Here is a 16970-nt window from a genome sequence, read left to right as displayed (position 1 = left end):
CTCTCTTTAGGACGTGTTTCAGGTATTAACAAGCACATTGTGCCATCATACAACAGACAACTCCTTCTCTTACAGTTCAGAAGCAGAGTTGAGATGGCCTCTCCCAAGCATTGCTTTCCCTCACGCTTTGCACAGACCCATGCAGCACTGACATAGGAACAGTCTGACCAAGATCTATCGTTAACACTAATAGAAAATGCATTTACTCATTACAATTCCCTGTTGCAGCAGATGAGCAAAGAGTAAGGTCACAAATGGAGATGCAGAGCAAAAGTCCTTTTTGCATTCTTCGCAACGGGTGACAGAGGATGAAGTAAAAGCCTGCAGTGTTTTTGCATGGGTCTGCAAGGAGGAAACTGCTGCACCTTCTGATAATCCAGGGCAGGCAAAGCTGGGAGGGACTGCAGCACAGATGGATTTTCTCCCCTTCCAGTTATATACCAGGAAGAAAATAGGGCTGTTCACTGAAAGTGCCCCACAGCCTCAGCCAGTCTTTCTCTTAGACATATGTTGTTTTGGTAAACCCGTAAGTAAGGCAACTCCTCAAAACCAGAGGCTTCAGGAAAGGTCCTGCACTGCTAAAAGCTTGTTTGGTGAATGGGAGTGTCTGACCACTCCAAACAGGGTGAAAGTTTCCCTCCCTCTTCTCCCAGTTCCCTTAGGAGTCTGAGGAAGAGAAGGCCCTCTCTCTCACCTCCTGCGGAGAGCAGGATGAAGGAAGCTGGTTGCAGAGGTTATGTGCAATGGGGGTCCTGCTGCCTTTCAGCTCGTCCCTGCTGGAGACTTTCTCATCTGCCAGCAGTGCAGTAGGCGTTTGGTGGTGAATCCTGGAGGGGACAATGGATTGCTGACCGATGCTGCAACAGACCAGGTTTGCTGACTAACCTCTTTCTGGCAAGGGTAGGAGCTATATGACACCCTTAAAACCACAGTAGGCAGATGCAACACAGGATTTAAACTACAAGTACATCCTTCCTCAGCTCATGCAAAGCCCCAGCAGCCACTTCAAACCTTTTGTTCGCTCACATTTAATGACTGCCATTCAAAAGTCTGTCTTTGCTGAAGAACCATGATGGATGAAGGACCAGACTCAGAAATCTTTGATTCAGAGCACTACCAACTAACTACAGTGGAAAGATACTCGGAATGTCAGTGAGCTGGAGACCAGCATATGATCACATCCCCCATGGCCAATACACTTGCCAGGGTGCTGCATATGAATGCTTTTCTTTACATACACACACACACAAAATACAAGTGGCATTTATGCAGTATTTTTTCATATTTCTGTGGAAAACTCTCCTTCCCACCAAAAGACTTGTTCACCAATCTTAACAGCTACAAATTCTTTGTAGGTAAGTGCATTTGACAGGAGAAAGTCAGACCTACTGACTGCTTAGGAGGCATGTTCAGAAGTAATGTACGTTCACCTAATTCTGCTTTTGTCACAGTTACAGGGTACTTGTGCACCGGTTTCAACAGAGCTAGACCAAGGCTGTATATCCCTTGAAAATTCCACCATGCAAATATAGGTTTTTAGTATAAACACTTAAAAATATTCACCACAGTCTTTATAGATGTTCAACCACTAGGTAATAAAATAATGAATATTAAGTGCAAAAACAAAAAAAAAAGGTCAACAAATATGAAAAAAATGAGAGAAGTGAAAAATAACTACCTACCTGTTCTCAATTTAAAATCACACTAACTCAAGGTGGTGGAGGGGGTGAGGGGAAAAGAGCTGTGTGGGATCAAGTGGCTCAAAAAAGGAGTTGAAATAATTTCTATAGGACTGGGCCAGTCTTACCGCCATTCCTGGCCGACACCACAGCAACTCTGGCTTCCTGTTTACCTGCTTTATGCAAGGAAGGAGCTTGTCCTGTCAACACTTCTGTGTATCTTTAAAAAAACAGCCAAACAACTAGGCAAGCAAATATATATGAGCTACCGTACTGCCAGAAAAGCCATCTTGACATGAGATTTCGTATTGCACATATTTGACAATTTTATTGAACTAAATCGACAAATTCTCTGCCTTACATCACTCAACATCAACTCTCCTAATTGACTCAGCAGAGAGACTGATAAATGTCAGGGAAAATAATCCTGTTCCATCTTTTCCACATGGAAAAGCAGCTTCTGCATGTTCTATATGTACAGTTAAAATCCATACAAGGAAGGACTTGCCTGGACCTTGCCTTTCAGCTGGTGGGTAGCATGCCTGCTGGTACACCTATATGATTTCCAGTCTGAAAACGACAGCTTGAGAGCACAGGCTTTGCTTCAGGTTTCTGCTGCCAGTGAAAGCCCCTGGGGTGGCCAGGCAAGGGGACTCTGAGACCTGAGACAAAAGGCTAGTGCTGTGCCAGCCTCACTGGCCGCTGTGGGTGGGCCAGCTCCAGCATAGAGCTGCCCCTGTCCCAAGGGGGACCCTCACAGAGGAAAAGGAGCTTGCCAAGCAGCTGGGATGTGGGGCACAGAGAGGTCCTCTTGGAGCATGGGGGACCCGAGAGCTGCAGAGGTGCCTGTGGGTGCTCTGCAGAGCTGACTGCATCCAGACATCCGACCTCTGGTTCCATTCTGCAGCCAAACTTTTAACATCCAATATCAGGTGGTCCTGTGCTATGTGATGCCCCTGTACTATATGGTCCTGTGCTAAGCCAGAAAGCCTGGTGCTGTATCACTGGAGTAATTCGGGGCGATTGTGTGAAAGCGCATGCATAATGGAAACAGGCTGATTTCCCCCTCACTCTTCACTTTTCTTCAGAAAACACAGGTCACAAAGGGACAAACTGCTCTCTGCTCTTTTGCTCTTTGTGTACTTTCATTATGAAAAATGGGCTGGTGGCATGCACAGCTTTCCCAGCTGAGGAAGACGTGCCCAACCACAGCACAAACATTTTAGGCTGTTGTTCCCTTGCTGCTCTGGGGGACTGCAGAGTTGGTCTGGCTGCTTGGGGGCTGCTGGGGGGCTGCTGGGACTGCCCTGTATGTTCTGAAACAGCTCCTTTGGTCTGCAATCATGCCATTTTCAATAACATACTGCTTTATTTTATTTAAATGGATTTAAATGCTCTTCTTTGTCCATCCTTTTATGAGACACGCACACATGGAAAGGAAACCAACAGCGAACCCTTACCTACCTGTACCCATTTAGAGACAGTAACACAACAACTCACACTGTGAATTTGAGCTATTGATGTTTTGTAACTCGCCCCAGCCACCACATGCTTGCACATAACCATTGCACAAGCCAACTGCAAACGTCCCCAGAGTGTACCCATAATTTAAGCACTTGTCCGCCCACATGAGTGTCACCCAGACAATAGGATGCAGGGACACAAACACACAGTCAGAGACCCAGCAGTGTGCAACCATCGGCTTTTGTTGCAACCCATCCCTTTCTTTCGTCTGTACACGGTCTGTTTAGATTGGAAGCTCTTGGGGGCAAGTACCTTAGCCAAGATTTTTTAAAAAGTGATAAGCAAAGTTGGGTTGTGATACTGAGAGGGTGGTGTGCTGCGGAGCACGCAGCTAGTGCTAGCAAAGGAAGAAAAAGTCCCATTCGCATTTCTGTTATATGGACAATCAACTTATAAGCATCACCTTCTCCTCTACATGTTTTCTGCTAAAGTAACCTTTAGGCACTGTAAGTCTCCAGGTGAATAGAAGGATCTGATAAGCCATCACTGAACTTTACATGGTAAGCTTGTTCCAATGACATGATGATTCATTTTTTTAATGGTTTCTAAACTATTCATTCGTACATGTTAGTCTCAGATTCCAACAGCTGGAGGCATTTGCAGCAGAAAGCAAGAAAGACATGAAGGCATTTAATATTATTTCAGCTCAGTTTATAGAGAATAGTTTGGCTTTTCCTTGCACGAAAGACTGAAGATAGAAGTTATGTGAATCCCTCAGAGGAACCATCCCTCCCCAGCCTAACATGCGCAGAGTCTTCCTTGCTTCTGCCATGGGACGGGGGATGCCGGCCCCTCGCGGCCTCTGCTGACTCTCCTCCCAGAAGCTGCTCTAGCAGCCTAAGGTCCCAGAGCAGTCTGGCAAAGGTTGGATGACGCAGGGGAAAGGATGAGCAGATCAGATCAGATCAGATGAGCTCTTACCACCACCACCAACCCTTGGGGATTCCCTTAAAAAAGATCTCAAGACAGGCAAGGGGGCATTTGAAGATTTTCTTCAGAACAGCTACAGGCCATAGGCATTCCTTGAACCTGACAAGTGACACAGGATCATTTCAGACCAGGGTCTGAGGGTGTGTCCTTAGCTGTGGTTGTCCACAGGTGTACCCACCCCAGCCCCTGCTAGCTTTACCAGGAGGGAAAAGGAAATTTTCATTCCTAAAGAGATGCTTCTTGGGCCAGCAGCTTTTTAAACTCCTCAAATCCTGCTCAGCAATATTATTCTCTCTCTCTCCACTCCTCAGCATCCTGCCCTTTGCTATAAGGATGCCAAAAGAGTATTTGGGAAAACCACATATCCAATACGGGATAATCACATTTAATGCCCAGCTTAACCTTGGACATCTCAGGCCCATTGGGGGTAAATCCATGTAGCCTTTTCATTTTTTGCCTCTTTCAGGCACCTGGTCCATTAGTGAATTTTTCAGAGCTATGTAGGTTAAATTAATTCAATGAGAAAAACAGAAAGAAGCAGTCAAAAGAAGAAAAACCTATTTTTTCAGCAGACATACACAGTAGGTCAAATGGCCTAAGGGAAATATTTAATTTAAGAGTCATAATATTTCTACCAAGTTTCCTAACCAAAAGTATTTTCATCAGGAGCACTACTCTTGATCTGGTTACTGCTAATGATTTTCCCCATGGACTTAGCTCATAAAAACATAAATTGCTTTATGAATCATAGAATCACAGAAGTTGGAGAAGAAAATGATGGGTTAGGTCATCTTGCCCTTCTCCCTGACAGTGCAGTATTATTTCTTTTTATCAAAAATTTTGAAAATAAGCATTTATTTAAAGCTGGAGAATGTAAATGCTAATTTCAAAAGAGATTTTAAAAATACATAATGAAAGCAGTGGAGTAAGAGCCAGATTCTTAAGTACCTTGGCTCTTTCTGCAAGCCATGACAATTTGATGAGAAGTATCATCTGGATAGGCACAGCCAGAAATTCAATGGCAAAAAAAGGACACTGGTGTAAGCCCTGCGCGCGAGTAATTACCAAGGTTGTAAATGCTAACATGGTAGTTACATAGGCAAATATCCTGCTAGGCAAAGATCTGGCCATCACAACAACCGTGACCAAATGTACAATGGACGTGCAAGAACCCGAATACACACTGTGTTATCATCACCTATCCTGGCATCTCCACACATCTCAGTGAGCCAAAAAATTCTATGCTTTGCATATCTGTTTTCCAAAAATGGCTTCAAATCCTGCTTTCTATTACTTTTTGAAGTTTTTTCCCAAAGCATGCTTAGTTGAAGAGACTATCCATTTTCATTAAAAAACCTGCTTTAAAAACCCATCTAGTTCTGGCTCAAAAAAATATTTATATTTTTTCTTAAATTCATCAGTCTAAAGGCTTGGTTTGGTTTTTTTGTGTTTTGGTGTTTGTTTTTTGTTTATGGTTTTTGGTTTTGTTTTGTTTGTTTGTTTGTTTGGTTTGGTTTGGTTTTGGTTTTGATTTTGTTTTTTAAAGGGATATTTCTGCCTCTTGTAAAGTTCACTAAATATTGTCCTGGTGTGAAGTTCTGACTTTTGCAGGTGGCCTCCATCCAATCAAACGGCCCCTTACCTTCCAGCATTTTTTCACAGAAAATGCAGGTACTCCCTAGAATTCAGACTGTCTGAGAACCATAAGAAACATAAATTAAATGAATCAAAAAGTGTTACTGGAGTTGGTTTTGGACTTCAGCATGTTTTTTTCTTGATTTCTGTAAGACAGTAGTATCTAATTTTGTTCCCATTACTGTCTTCCACAGATTTCTTTTGAATCGGGACATCTTAGAAATACATCTCAGTATTTCTGTAATTCCTTTAGGTCAAGCGAATGAGTCATGGATCTGTAAGCATGAACGTTCCCAAATATCAATTACTGAAACTAGAAACACATTAATCTAACAGGTTTTATTTTGATTCCATTCTGAATACAAGAAGGTTGATAGAACTTTAAATCCCTTCAGCACACAGCCTGAGTGTTTTGATATGTCTAACCATAAATTTTGTATGTGAGTTTATGCAGGTAACAGTCCTGCAATCCATTTTTGTACAGGCTACATATGTAACTGATCTAATTGTATCAATGCAAAATAGGATATGCCCATTGATTAAGAGTATAAAAAATAAACATACAGTCCAAATGCACCAGAACTGTTTCAGAGTGGAGAATGCACTGGATATAATTTCTTTTTACCTTCACAGCCCCTGGCATATCTCTATAGGCCCATCCGTATCTCAGTCAAATGTAAGAAGGAGAGGAAACAGCAGAGTGATGGCAACAGCCACTGCGATTCAGAAACCCTTGGTGAGAAGTCAAACCAAAAGACTTTGCAGCCCACTCACAAATGAAAGGAACATAATCCCTGCTATGCTGCGTCACGAATGACTTAGCGACAAAAACAGCTGTGAATTCCTACTGAGGGGGGAGTCTGCCCTCTTCTCCTGACGCTCATAAAGCCTCTTCCACTGTGCAGCTGATTTGCCTACGACAAAGTGAAATTATTTACAAGGAAGCTTTTACATACATTTGAGTCGCGAAGATACGTGTGTTGCTTCAGTATGTATTATATCTCTACTTCCTTTTTAAAATGTAGAATCTCATTAAATATTAACTATTATACTAACTGGAGAATTGATTTAAAACAGTAGGTATGCCTGCAGGATGATTTTGTTTCTTACCACTCTAGTAGACTCATATTCAAAAAACTAAAGCTTATTTATTGTCTGCAAACTATGAACATGCCCAGGTAATTGCATATGCAAATCTGAAACTTGCATATGTCAATTTCTTTTTTAAGTACACAGCTGCCTGGTTCACCAGGGATATTTTTCAGGAACAATTCAACCACAATTAAAAAAGAAAATACAAGCTAAATAAGAAGCCTTACTCCAACAGCAATGCTTGTTTTTAAAGTCTGGCCTCAAATCCAAAAAATATGGGTCACATTTTTCCACTAAAAGCATGCAGCATCATGATGCAACTCAGACAAATGGAAGCTTGAGAAGAAAACAGGCAGGAAAGACATGAATTTTCTAAGCTATCTTAGTTGAAGTTTCAAACCTTTCTTTTCCTCCCCACCCCCAGTTAAGCAACCCTGAGCTCTAAGGCTCATTCTCCAGTGGGTGTTTGAATCCTGCTGCTCTCTTCTCCCAGGATGATTCCACTTAAGCAACAGCCAGACCTTCTGCCAAGCGTGCAGGAGGAGTGCAAGAAACTAACCACAAACCTCAATTTTCATCAGGGCATCTTGACAAAAATATGAAAATGCCCCATTTGGGGTAGTGACTGAGGTTAATGATGGCCTCTGGTAACAGGCAGTGCATGTGCTGCAGAAGCAGCTGTACCTGTGGATCTGCTCTGCCCTCATCTCGCTTCACTCCCCAGACAAAACAGCCTGCCCTCGCCAACCAAACAAAACAACTGCCTGTGAGAAGGGTGAGGGTATTCCCCTGGGGATTCCAAACCACTCATCTTCTACTTGCACTTAATTCTTAAAAAAAAAAAGGAATAAAAAGAAGAAAGATTGGCTGTCTGTGAAAATGGGGACTCCTAAGCTATGCAACGGCATGAGGTACAGTGAACTTCACAAGGCAGCAATCAAGTATCCTCTCTCTGGCATTTATTTAGTTTTGCAGGGTGACAGATCTTGAAAAATTAGATCAATGACATATTGGTTTCTAATGCTTTAAAACCCTCTTAACATCTGAAAGGCAAGCCTAGCAAGAAATGATGCGTAAGGCACATGCTGCCCACCTTTTACCAGCATCCTTTCTGTCAGTTTTTGGGTACCATCCAAGTCATCCCTGGGTATTTACTTTAGAAATGCAATGCAAGTCATATTCTATATCAGCTGGACACCCGTGAAAAATAAAGCTTTGGGAAAGCATAATCAAAACCATTCGTAAGACAGCCTTGGCTTAAAACACAGTCACTGCTCCACATACATTGGGTTTTCCTGCATTTCACATGGCTGGTGATGAACCCTTATACTAAACCATCAACTTGGTCTCCTGCAAATGCTGTCATTATCTCACTTACTTCTGGGTTCGCGAGGTCCATCCACTGTTATCTTGATGGCTCTGTGGTATGTGGCTACTTGCGGCGGATTTGTGAAGACCGTAATAGTCAACGTGAAGCTTTTCCCTGCAAAAGAGAAAAAATGTTACAGAGCATATGCGTTGAGAAAAGGTGTACTCCTCATTTAAGGTAGCACTTGAACACACCAAATGGCACTAAAACACTTTAGCTGTCTGTATCTGAAGATAGATATGTGCCTGGAAAGCCGGGTGTGTAACCTCCAGCTGCTTGGTGCTGGATGCATTCCCTCTGTGGCAACTGCTCAAAGCATTTAGAAAAAAAAATAATTTATATTTAAATGATCTACACTTGGTTTGTAAAAAAAAGGAGGTTACCCCAAACAGTTAGAGTTTATCTGATCTACATGACTGCTGATACATTATCTGTGCTTTCTAAAGGGTGTTAGTTCAGAGAAGCTAAGAAATCGTGGCTGACTTTCCAAACTGCCACGGGAATCTGATCAACAGCACTTGTTAAAATTAAAGAGAACTGGGTGCTCAGATCTCCCAGGCAGATCATAAAAACCCACACTTTGTGGTTGAAGATAGCATTAGATCAATTCCATATTGCAAACCAGAACCCTTTAAAAATAAATCTGCTACTGCAATGCCAAGAAACGAGGGAATGGAAAAAATATCCTTACAGCTTGTCCACAGAGAATTAAAACATTTTATGAAGCCATAGCAGAGCATTATGCTTAGTTTCTCTATTATTCAGTAAGAAAACTGGGAAGACCTTTTCAAAATTGTTATGTGCATGGCACAGCTCTAAGTTGGGAAAAAGATTCATTCTGATGGCTGCTGGGGAGGGTTTCATATCCCCTTGTGACTGCAGTGCATTTAGATCCTGCTACCTCTGGATTTGTTTGTGGCCAATGCCAGCATTTACTTCAGGCATTTTTTAAATAACAAAAGTAACTTTCTGTATCTTTGATAAGACCTCATAGATGCATTCATTATGGCTTTGGCCTGGACAAAAATAAAAACATTGTCTGTCAGCAGGTTTAGCATAGTTATCTCAGCATCACGGAGGACTCAGATACTGACAGGAATCTTTGTTATCACTAAGAGACATCAAGGGACATCACTCCAAGTTAGATAACCAGGAACCGTTTTAAGAAAATTGAGGTTCTCCTCCTTCGGGCACATGCTGTGTGAGCCTTCCCATACATCTCTGCCTGCTTCATGTTACCACTCGGCTACAGCCCTCCTGAATGCTGAGTTTCTTCCCTTCTAAGACATCCCATTTTTATTGTTTGCTTCATTTCTCTATGTAAATAAATATAAATTTAAATGTAAATGAAAATATAAATGCCTGCCTCTAGCAGCAGCATTTCCTCACTCCCTGTGCACATTCACTTGCAATTCAATACTTCTCTTAATGCAGTTCGTACTGTGGTGCTAATGGCCTGCATCAACATCACTGCGAGCACACACACAGAGCTGTTACTGGAAGCTGTCCTCATCACATCCCTGTGAATTAGGGAGGTATTCTTCCCTCTCTGCTGATGAGGAACTGTGGGGAGGTGAAGTGTCTTGGCCAAGATCTCACAGGAAGCCTGTGGCCAGTGATGCTAACCACTAAAGCTGCTGCAACTAAACCTGACTATAATCCTGAATCACAGCTCTGACAAGACAGAAGCTGAAACACAAGCCTCACAAATCCCAGGAGAGTGTCTTCCCACCTCCACATCCTCACTAGAAAGCAGTCCCTAAGACAGCAAGAATTGCAACAGAAGCAAGTCATTTGAGATCTTTGTCTCAGGGCCTTTGGCCATCAACTCTTGGGTGCTACATCTACTCAGACCAAGGATCACTGTGTTCTTGAGATTCTTTAAATACCAAATTACATAACAAAGCTTTACAACTCTGTTACTCTTTTTCCTCGAGCACAACAGATCTTTCTGTGAGGCATCAGTAATAAAATTCAATAAACTTCCTTCCAAAAAACTTTATCACCCATAGCATAAGACTCAACAAATATCAGGCATCTGTAAATCTTCCTTTTTTCCAAAAATAGTTTCCCTATATCATTAGTTACAACACCTTAATCACTAAGACTGACAAAGACTTTGAAAAATTATTTTATTCTCTTTACTGATCTGCAGTGTTTCCATCTTGCTTGCCCTTTGGGTTTTTCTTTTTGACAACCGCTGATGCACCACACAAGGTGCTCCTGCTGCTTTGCTAGAATACAACTTATTTCTTTAGAAGGCTCTTGTGGATTTTCCAGGTAGAAAATAAAAGCAGAAAAAAATTATAACAATAATGAAAGGTAGTAAAATGCAGCCACATTACCAACCTACAAGACCAGAATAAAGAAGGAGAGGGAGTTGAAGTTACTTTCAAGATTTTCTGAAGAATAGACTAGATCTCAGAGCCTGTATAAGGTTGTGACACAAGCTGCCAAAAGGAGGAAGATACTTAGCTTACTTCTTGTTGACAGAAGACTATTCATTAACCACATGCTGGTTAACCACAAGACTATATAACCATAAACCTATGTGTCACTCATTGCTGCTTACCAATAATTCTGACTGTTTTTTTTTTCTCTGGTTAATCTGTTTCATTTACATTTAGTTATATTAAATGGTTTTATTACTTTTGTTCATGGCTTCTGCATTATTCAGCATTTATATGTCTGGTTGATAAAGGCAGATTTATATTGGAGATATTGTTAGTGAAATCTACAGTTTATGGATATACCTATTTTGAGATGACAGTAGGACTATAAACATCCCCTCCTTGCTTTTATGTGTTATGATACAGCCAAGACAGAAGATATTTTATTTTCAACATACACTTGCATAATACACTTACACACAAACACATGTGCATACACATGCACACACGCATGTGCATATACAACACGCAGCAGGCTATGCTGGTGGAAATAATACCAGATTAGTCAGTGGAGGTCATATTCAGACTCCCTAGCATTGGATCTTATATTAGATGCCATGATTTATGATGCCTAAGTAAGCAAACGTCCTATCTATCAGTAGAAGACCTAAACTGAGCACTTACATGTCTCTGCTCAGCTCAGAAAGGTGTGGGTGCCTCCCAAACCGAGTCAGAGAGCCTAAGTGAAGGACTGACCTCTGTAGTGGTTGTCAAAAGGGAACAAAAAACCCAAGAAAGTATTCTGAAACACTGGCCTGGTTTAGATGCCCCAGATAGTCCTAATGACAATTCGATGACATTTCAACAGTCACAGAAAGCTGACACTAGCTCTCCATTAGCTAACAACAAAATTTGAGATCCTCTGGGTTAAACAGTCCCATAAATCCACAGAAAACCATACACAAAGTAGCTCAGGTCCATGATATGTGCCTCAGCCAATCACTACTGCATCATCGTGAGGGTCTTTGCCAGTGGAAGGGCTGATGGGTGAAGACAACATCAAGCTGTGCCTCACTGGGGTGCAAAAGCCACTTCGGAGACTGTTGCTCTCTCTGTAACTGTCCCTGGCAGGTCCTAATATTAGGCACATAGCACCTCATTAACACAAGGATTCAATTCTCCAGATGTAGGACAGGGCTTTGCCTTTGGAAACCCTTCTCACAGACATCAAACACACCCTCATACATGTAAGGGCAGAGCACAAGAATCACTGCTTCCATCAAGCCTTCCCTTCCAACCTGGGTAGGAAAAATGGCTTGGTAATGTTTATTTTTGCAAGAGCATTAAGGTCAGAACCCTTCTAGAAAAAATAATGGAAACAGTAACATTTCTGATCAAAATGCAATACCGACTTTTGAAATGACACCTAGAGACTCTGTTGGTGGCTTTGCTATAGACTGTACTATCAAAACTGCCCTCAAGTTTCCCTGCAGATTTGACAGCCGAAGTCAGATGGATTAAACCAGCTGTCCTCAGCTCATGACTTAACAGGATTGCTTGTGAGATCCCCTGACATTGTGCAGAGCTGCAAGAACTGAAGAGGCAGCACAGAGCGTAACATTGTCCTTCAGCGCCCGCTCAGCAATACAATTCCCAGACCAGCCAAAGGTGAAGATCAACATCCAAGACCCAAACATCTGAAGGTGTTGTGCCCATGCTCTACACTGCAATACAGGAACTTGAAGTCTGTGTTCAATCCACATCCCATCTGACAGAAGCTGGAAGCAAAACGAACAGTGAGCTCACATCCAGCATGATGAGACATTATTGAAGAGGTGCCCCAGAACAGCATTGAAGGGCTCTAGAGGGAGCAATAGGCTTGTAAGCTATGGCCCCTGGGAATGTTTGAGAGGAACCAAGGGGGAAAAAGTGAATCCCAAGTGACAACATAGTCACATGAAGCTCCTGTGAGCTGCTTTAGTCATCTCTGAGCAGTGTCATGACCAGATGGGTCTGGGAGTGGGAAGGCACACTTAAAATATAAGGTAGCAGGATGGGCAGACGCAAAGGGGAATGAGAACAGACTTGCTTTAGGGAAGAGAGGCCACATCTTGAACCTATCACTTCATTTTAATCTACCTCTTTCTCAGGCAAAAAGAACTGTTGATTCCGTTGATTAAAGTTCACCCAAATGAGGACATTAAAAAACAGAGTTAAAGCTTCAGAAGTGTGCCCGGGGGGGAGGAAAGCGAGGCCAACAGATGATGTGGTTACAATTACTATCTTTCGCTTTTGGGATTTATTCTGATGATCACAGATGACACATTAGAGTTGTGGTTTGGTTTGTTCCTTTTTTTTTTTAAATTGTTACAGTAAATTATTAGGTAGAAAGAAGAACAAAAAAGGGAAAGGAGCCAAGAACACTTGTGCTGACAAGGACAAAAGGTATAGGTGGAAAAATACGAAATGTACTACACAAATGCAATACAAATTCTATTACAGACATTTCTGTTATATTAGTGAGTGACTTACAGGTTCTAGTAAGAAAGATTATGACACTTTTTTTTTTTAATCCAGCTTCTACATTTTAGTGCTCATGTACTTATTTTTATTAGACCTCACTAAATGATCAATCCTGTACATCTTTAGAACTTCTTACAACATCTCCCTGGGTATTTGCCAAATTGAAGATGTCTACTGCATTTTAATAACATATCTGACTGTATCTCTGGGCAGAATGTAATACACACAAGCTCACATATCCATTCTCAAATGTTGACTGTTATACACTGGGGCCAAATTTTACCATTCTTATTGCTTAGGTTGCTGAGTACTACAAATGTAATCAATAGGATGAGAAGGGCCAGCATAATTTGACCTTTCATTAGTTAACTGCTGCTTATCATACGGGTGAAATATTTTTGTAGGTGTCCAAGTTCCGTGTCCAAGTTCCATGTCCAACTGCAAAAGGCCTGCACGAGTCCAAATTCTGTGCTCAGATGGTGACTCTTTTCTCCCGACCCCTGTGACAGTTTTACACAGTCAGAATACAACTTTGCCTGTTGTGTTTGGCCCGGTGGCTATTTCATCAGAAAAAAGCTGCAGCTGAAGCAAGTGGTATCAAAAAAATAACATAATTTGTTTACCATCAGCACCACAGATACCACAGAATTTAAATATGAGAAAAAGCTGTTATTCACCTCATCCGCTACCACACTGTAAATGGTTTACCAATTCTGACCATCACAGACCAACGGTCCAAACAGATAAATGTGAACATGGGGAGATGTCAGAAAATCACGGTGGCAGCCCAATGAAATGCAAGAACTGTCCATGCAAATCAGTTGCACAGGCAACGGATCTGTTTGCATATTTATATGGATGTTTTGCGGGTGTAAGCAGGTGTCAAGTTGAAGATCTGGGAAATACACCCACTTGGCTCCTGACAAACCAGCCTGGGTCAGCATAAAGGTATACTTCTGAGCATTTCTGTGCAGTGTTTCACTCCAGGAAGTTCTTATATCTGTGTTTACACAGCATCTACTTACCCAGAATGAAATCTCCATCATAATATATCAATAGGTATTTTGTTCTGGATTTATATGGGGCCTGGTTGTCATGCAAATGGCCAAAGTGACCCTGCTGTAAACTTGGACCTGGCTATGAACTATTGCATTTGTTTTGCAATAGGTTGTAGAAAAGCAGCTTGCTTTTGCAGGAACGTGGCGCTGGCTTCTCCCCTTCCCTTTCCTTCCCAACTTCCTGCAGCACTACCTGGTCCTTAAACAAAACGTGTCATTCACTCTCTTCTCCTCCCTGCCCATTCTCCAAGCTTTTTTCCAGCTCATAAGTAAAATACCGTGGTGGGGAGCAGCAGAGCCCTGCCTGTCCTGCTGCAGCTCTGGGGATTCCCTGCACCAGAAGGCTGGAGGAAGGTGGTTTCCGGGGTGGAATAGTTTCAAGGCATGATTTTGGTGAAGCGTACATACATTTAACCTAAGGCCACACAGGAACTATATTAAGCAACCAAAGTTACATAACTGAAATCAAGTAACATTAACAGAGACGCTGTCAACCTAAGCAGGCTTTAAACCAGAATTTTACCTTAAAATCATTATGTGGGTGATAAGCACAGCCTCTGATACTCTTCCGGAAATTTTCCCTGACAATATTCTTAATTTCGTAAGTAAAAACCATAAACTTAAGCCTGCATACTGTGGACATGAAATATTTAAGCAAACAGATGCAGAAGCTGGTTCTATACTTGGTGTAACTTACAGCTGCTAAAATAAGGCTGACTTTGGCCCTCAGCAGCTGTTTCAGCAGACACATATGGTGATATACAGCCATGTTTTCGGCATGCCCCTTGTCATCAGGTATACCAGGTGTGCTACAAGACCCTACAGTACACATTTCCCTTTGCACTGGAGAATGGCCACACAGGGGGCAGGTAATAAATTTGCTTTTTCCCCTCTTTGCTCTGCTGCAGGAGTACCAACATTCAAATCGCTTTCCTCAGGAAAAAGAACATCTTCCTGCTGGGATAAACAAAAAAATGCCAGCACCCAGCATCCCATAAATGTATCACCATCAACTCAAAATTCATATCTTTGCCTGAATGCTGCTTTTTATCCATTACTGTAGCAAATAACACCGTTAGTATTTGAACTGAAGCCCTCAAATAGTGATTCTCAGTTGCAGAAGTTGGAATTGCTCACATTCTCAAGTATCGCAAGGGTGGGACTCAGCTCACCAAAGCAGCTACGATTTTTCTTTCTCTTTTTTTTGGCCAGTTGTTTACATTTTCATGACAAGAGTTTGTGTGCAGTCAGTTTCACTTCTGCGCTGATGAGCGGTTTCACTTCCCAGTCCTGTGTGCTGTCATGATGACACCATCCACTGCCTCCTCAGGCCTTGCAGGGGCCTCTGTGCTAATCCCTGCCCTGACAGCCTGACAATGTGTGTAAAAGTGCTGCTGCCATTGCCGCTCCATTGTTTGCCTGCGAGGCACCTGGTGGCCCTTCTCTGCTCAAGAAACTTGGATTTGAAAGGCACTCATTTGAAATGTTGATGTCTAAAAATGTTAGGCACAAGGCATCGGTCTCGATTGGATTCCTTTGGATTCCTTCCCTCAGCTTACTGCTTCTATTACGTTCATGCTGTTTTTCCATTACACAAATCCTGTGAATGTGCTTCAGCAGAGCTGCCATTAAAGGATGATTATGTCTGTTCAGAGAAAAACCTATGGCAGTTGAGTAGCAGGAAATACCTGACGTGGGTACTAAATAGTTATGGCTCTAAATCTTGCCATTTATCAGGAAGGGAGCTGCAGCAGAACACAGGTAGGAGGATCCTTCTGAGCTTTACGACATAAATTAACTAAATGAGGAGAAAAGGCATAGGGTCAGGAAATTTAGAAAAAGGGAAGAAAGAAGGAGGTCTCTGAAGACGGGGTGTCCTACAATAGTCAGCTTAGGGTGACACCCAGTAGTTAACTTAGACATTAGTCACTTTTCTATGCCAACATCAACAATCCACAAACACACAAAACCACTAGGAATCCCCCTATATTGTGATGTTGTCTAATTTCAGAAGAGAGGCTATTTCAAGCTGTGGTAGGAATCTGGCTGGCAGGAACATTATTTGTACTTTAGCATCCTTAGGTTTATGTCCTATGTGAATAACAGCTTTTAGCTTTGTGATAGAGGTGTATGTGTTTGCGTGAGTACATACACCAGAGTAACAACAATGCATAATAATATAAAAAGAAAGTTGTTTTCCATCCTGTTCTGAAAGACAACCCAAGTGATCTGTTTTAACTGAATTTTTGGGATGGGATGCCTCCTTAGAAAGCAAGCTTGCAGATCAAGTTTGCAAAATGGATTAAAGCATTAAAAGACTGGGATGGGGGGAAGATCTTTTAATGGAAAAGCCAAGCAGCCTCCAACTATAAGTAGAGTTGTTGCAGCAACCACTATAAAATTCTTAAGAACTTGAGTGGAGGCAATAATTACAGCACAGGAAGAATGAGGTGCTATGGGGTGCCTGGCCTCTGCATCAGAGTGACAGTACAAGGAGATTACAGTTTGAGTCTTAAAATGCAATGCTTATTGTTAAAATATTTTTAAGACTTGAAATGTATGTATACAGTTTATATGAATATACATATCACTAATGTTTGAACACATATTTTGAAAAGGTGGAATTATCTTTTTGCCAAAGATGTCTCTAAAGGAAATCTCTGATGCTTCTATGAGTGGGTTAGCCCAAAACCTGAATATCTGCTTTGAAGCTCTGACTTACTATATATCAGGGAATTTTTTTTTCTCAGTGCAATATCATTTTAGTTTT

The 16970-nt window shown here is 41.8% G+C and overlaps 1 protein-coding gene across 1 annotated transcript in view; it reads right to left on the bottom strand.

The window, feature by feature from the left end:
* Positions 1–8238: 8238 nt before the first annotated feature.
* LOC104542349 (runt-related transcription factor 2) overlaps positions 8239–16970 on the bottom strand; it is a gene marked incomplete at both ends in the record, with an annotated part of 17349 nt that continues 8617 nt past the window's right edge. Inside the window, one exon of the mRNA XM_010186626.1 lies at positions 8239–8343. Coding sequence (XP_010184928.1) covers positions 8239–8343 — 105 coding nt within the window. The remainder of the gene's footprint in view (positions 8344–16970) is intronic.

This window comes from Mesitornis unicolor, unplaced genomic scaffold (assembly GCF_000695765.1).
Source record: "Mesitornis unicolor isolate BGI_N332 unplaced genomic scaffold, ASM69576v1 scaffold30220, whole genome shotgun sequence".
NCBI lineage: Eukaryota > Metazoa > Chordata > Aves > Mesitornithiformes > Mesitornithidae > Mesitornis > Mesitornis unicolor.
The sequence above is the reverse complement of the archived record's forward strand: the minus strand, read 5'-3'. Positions and strand labels throughout refer to the sequence as shown.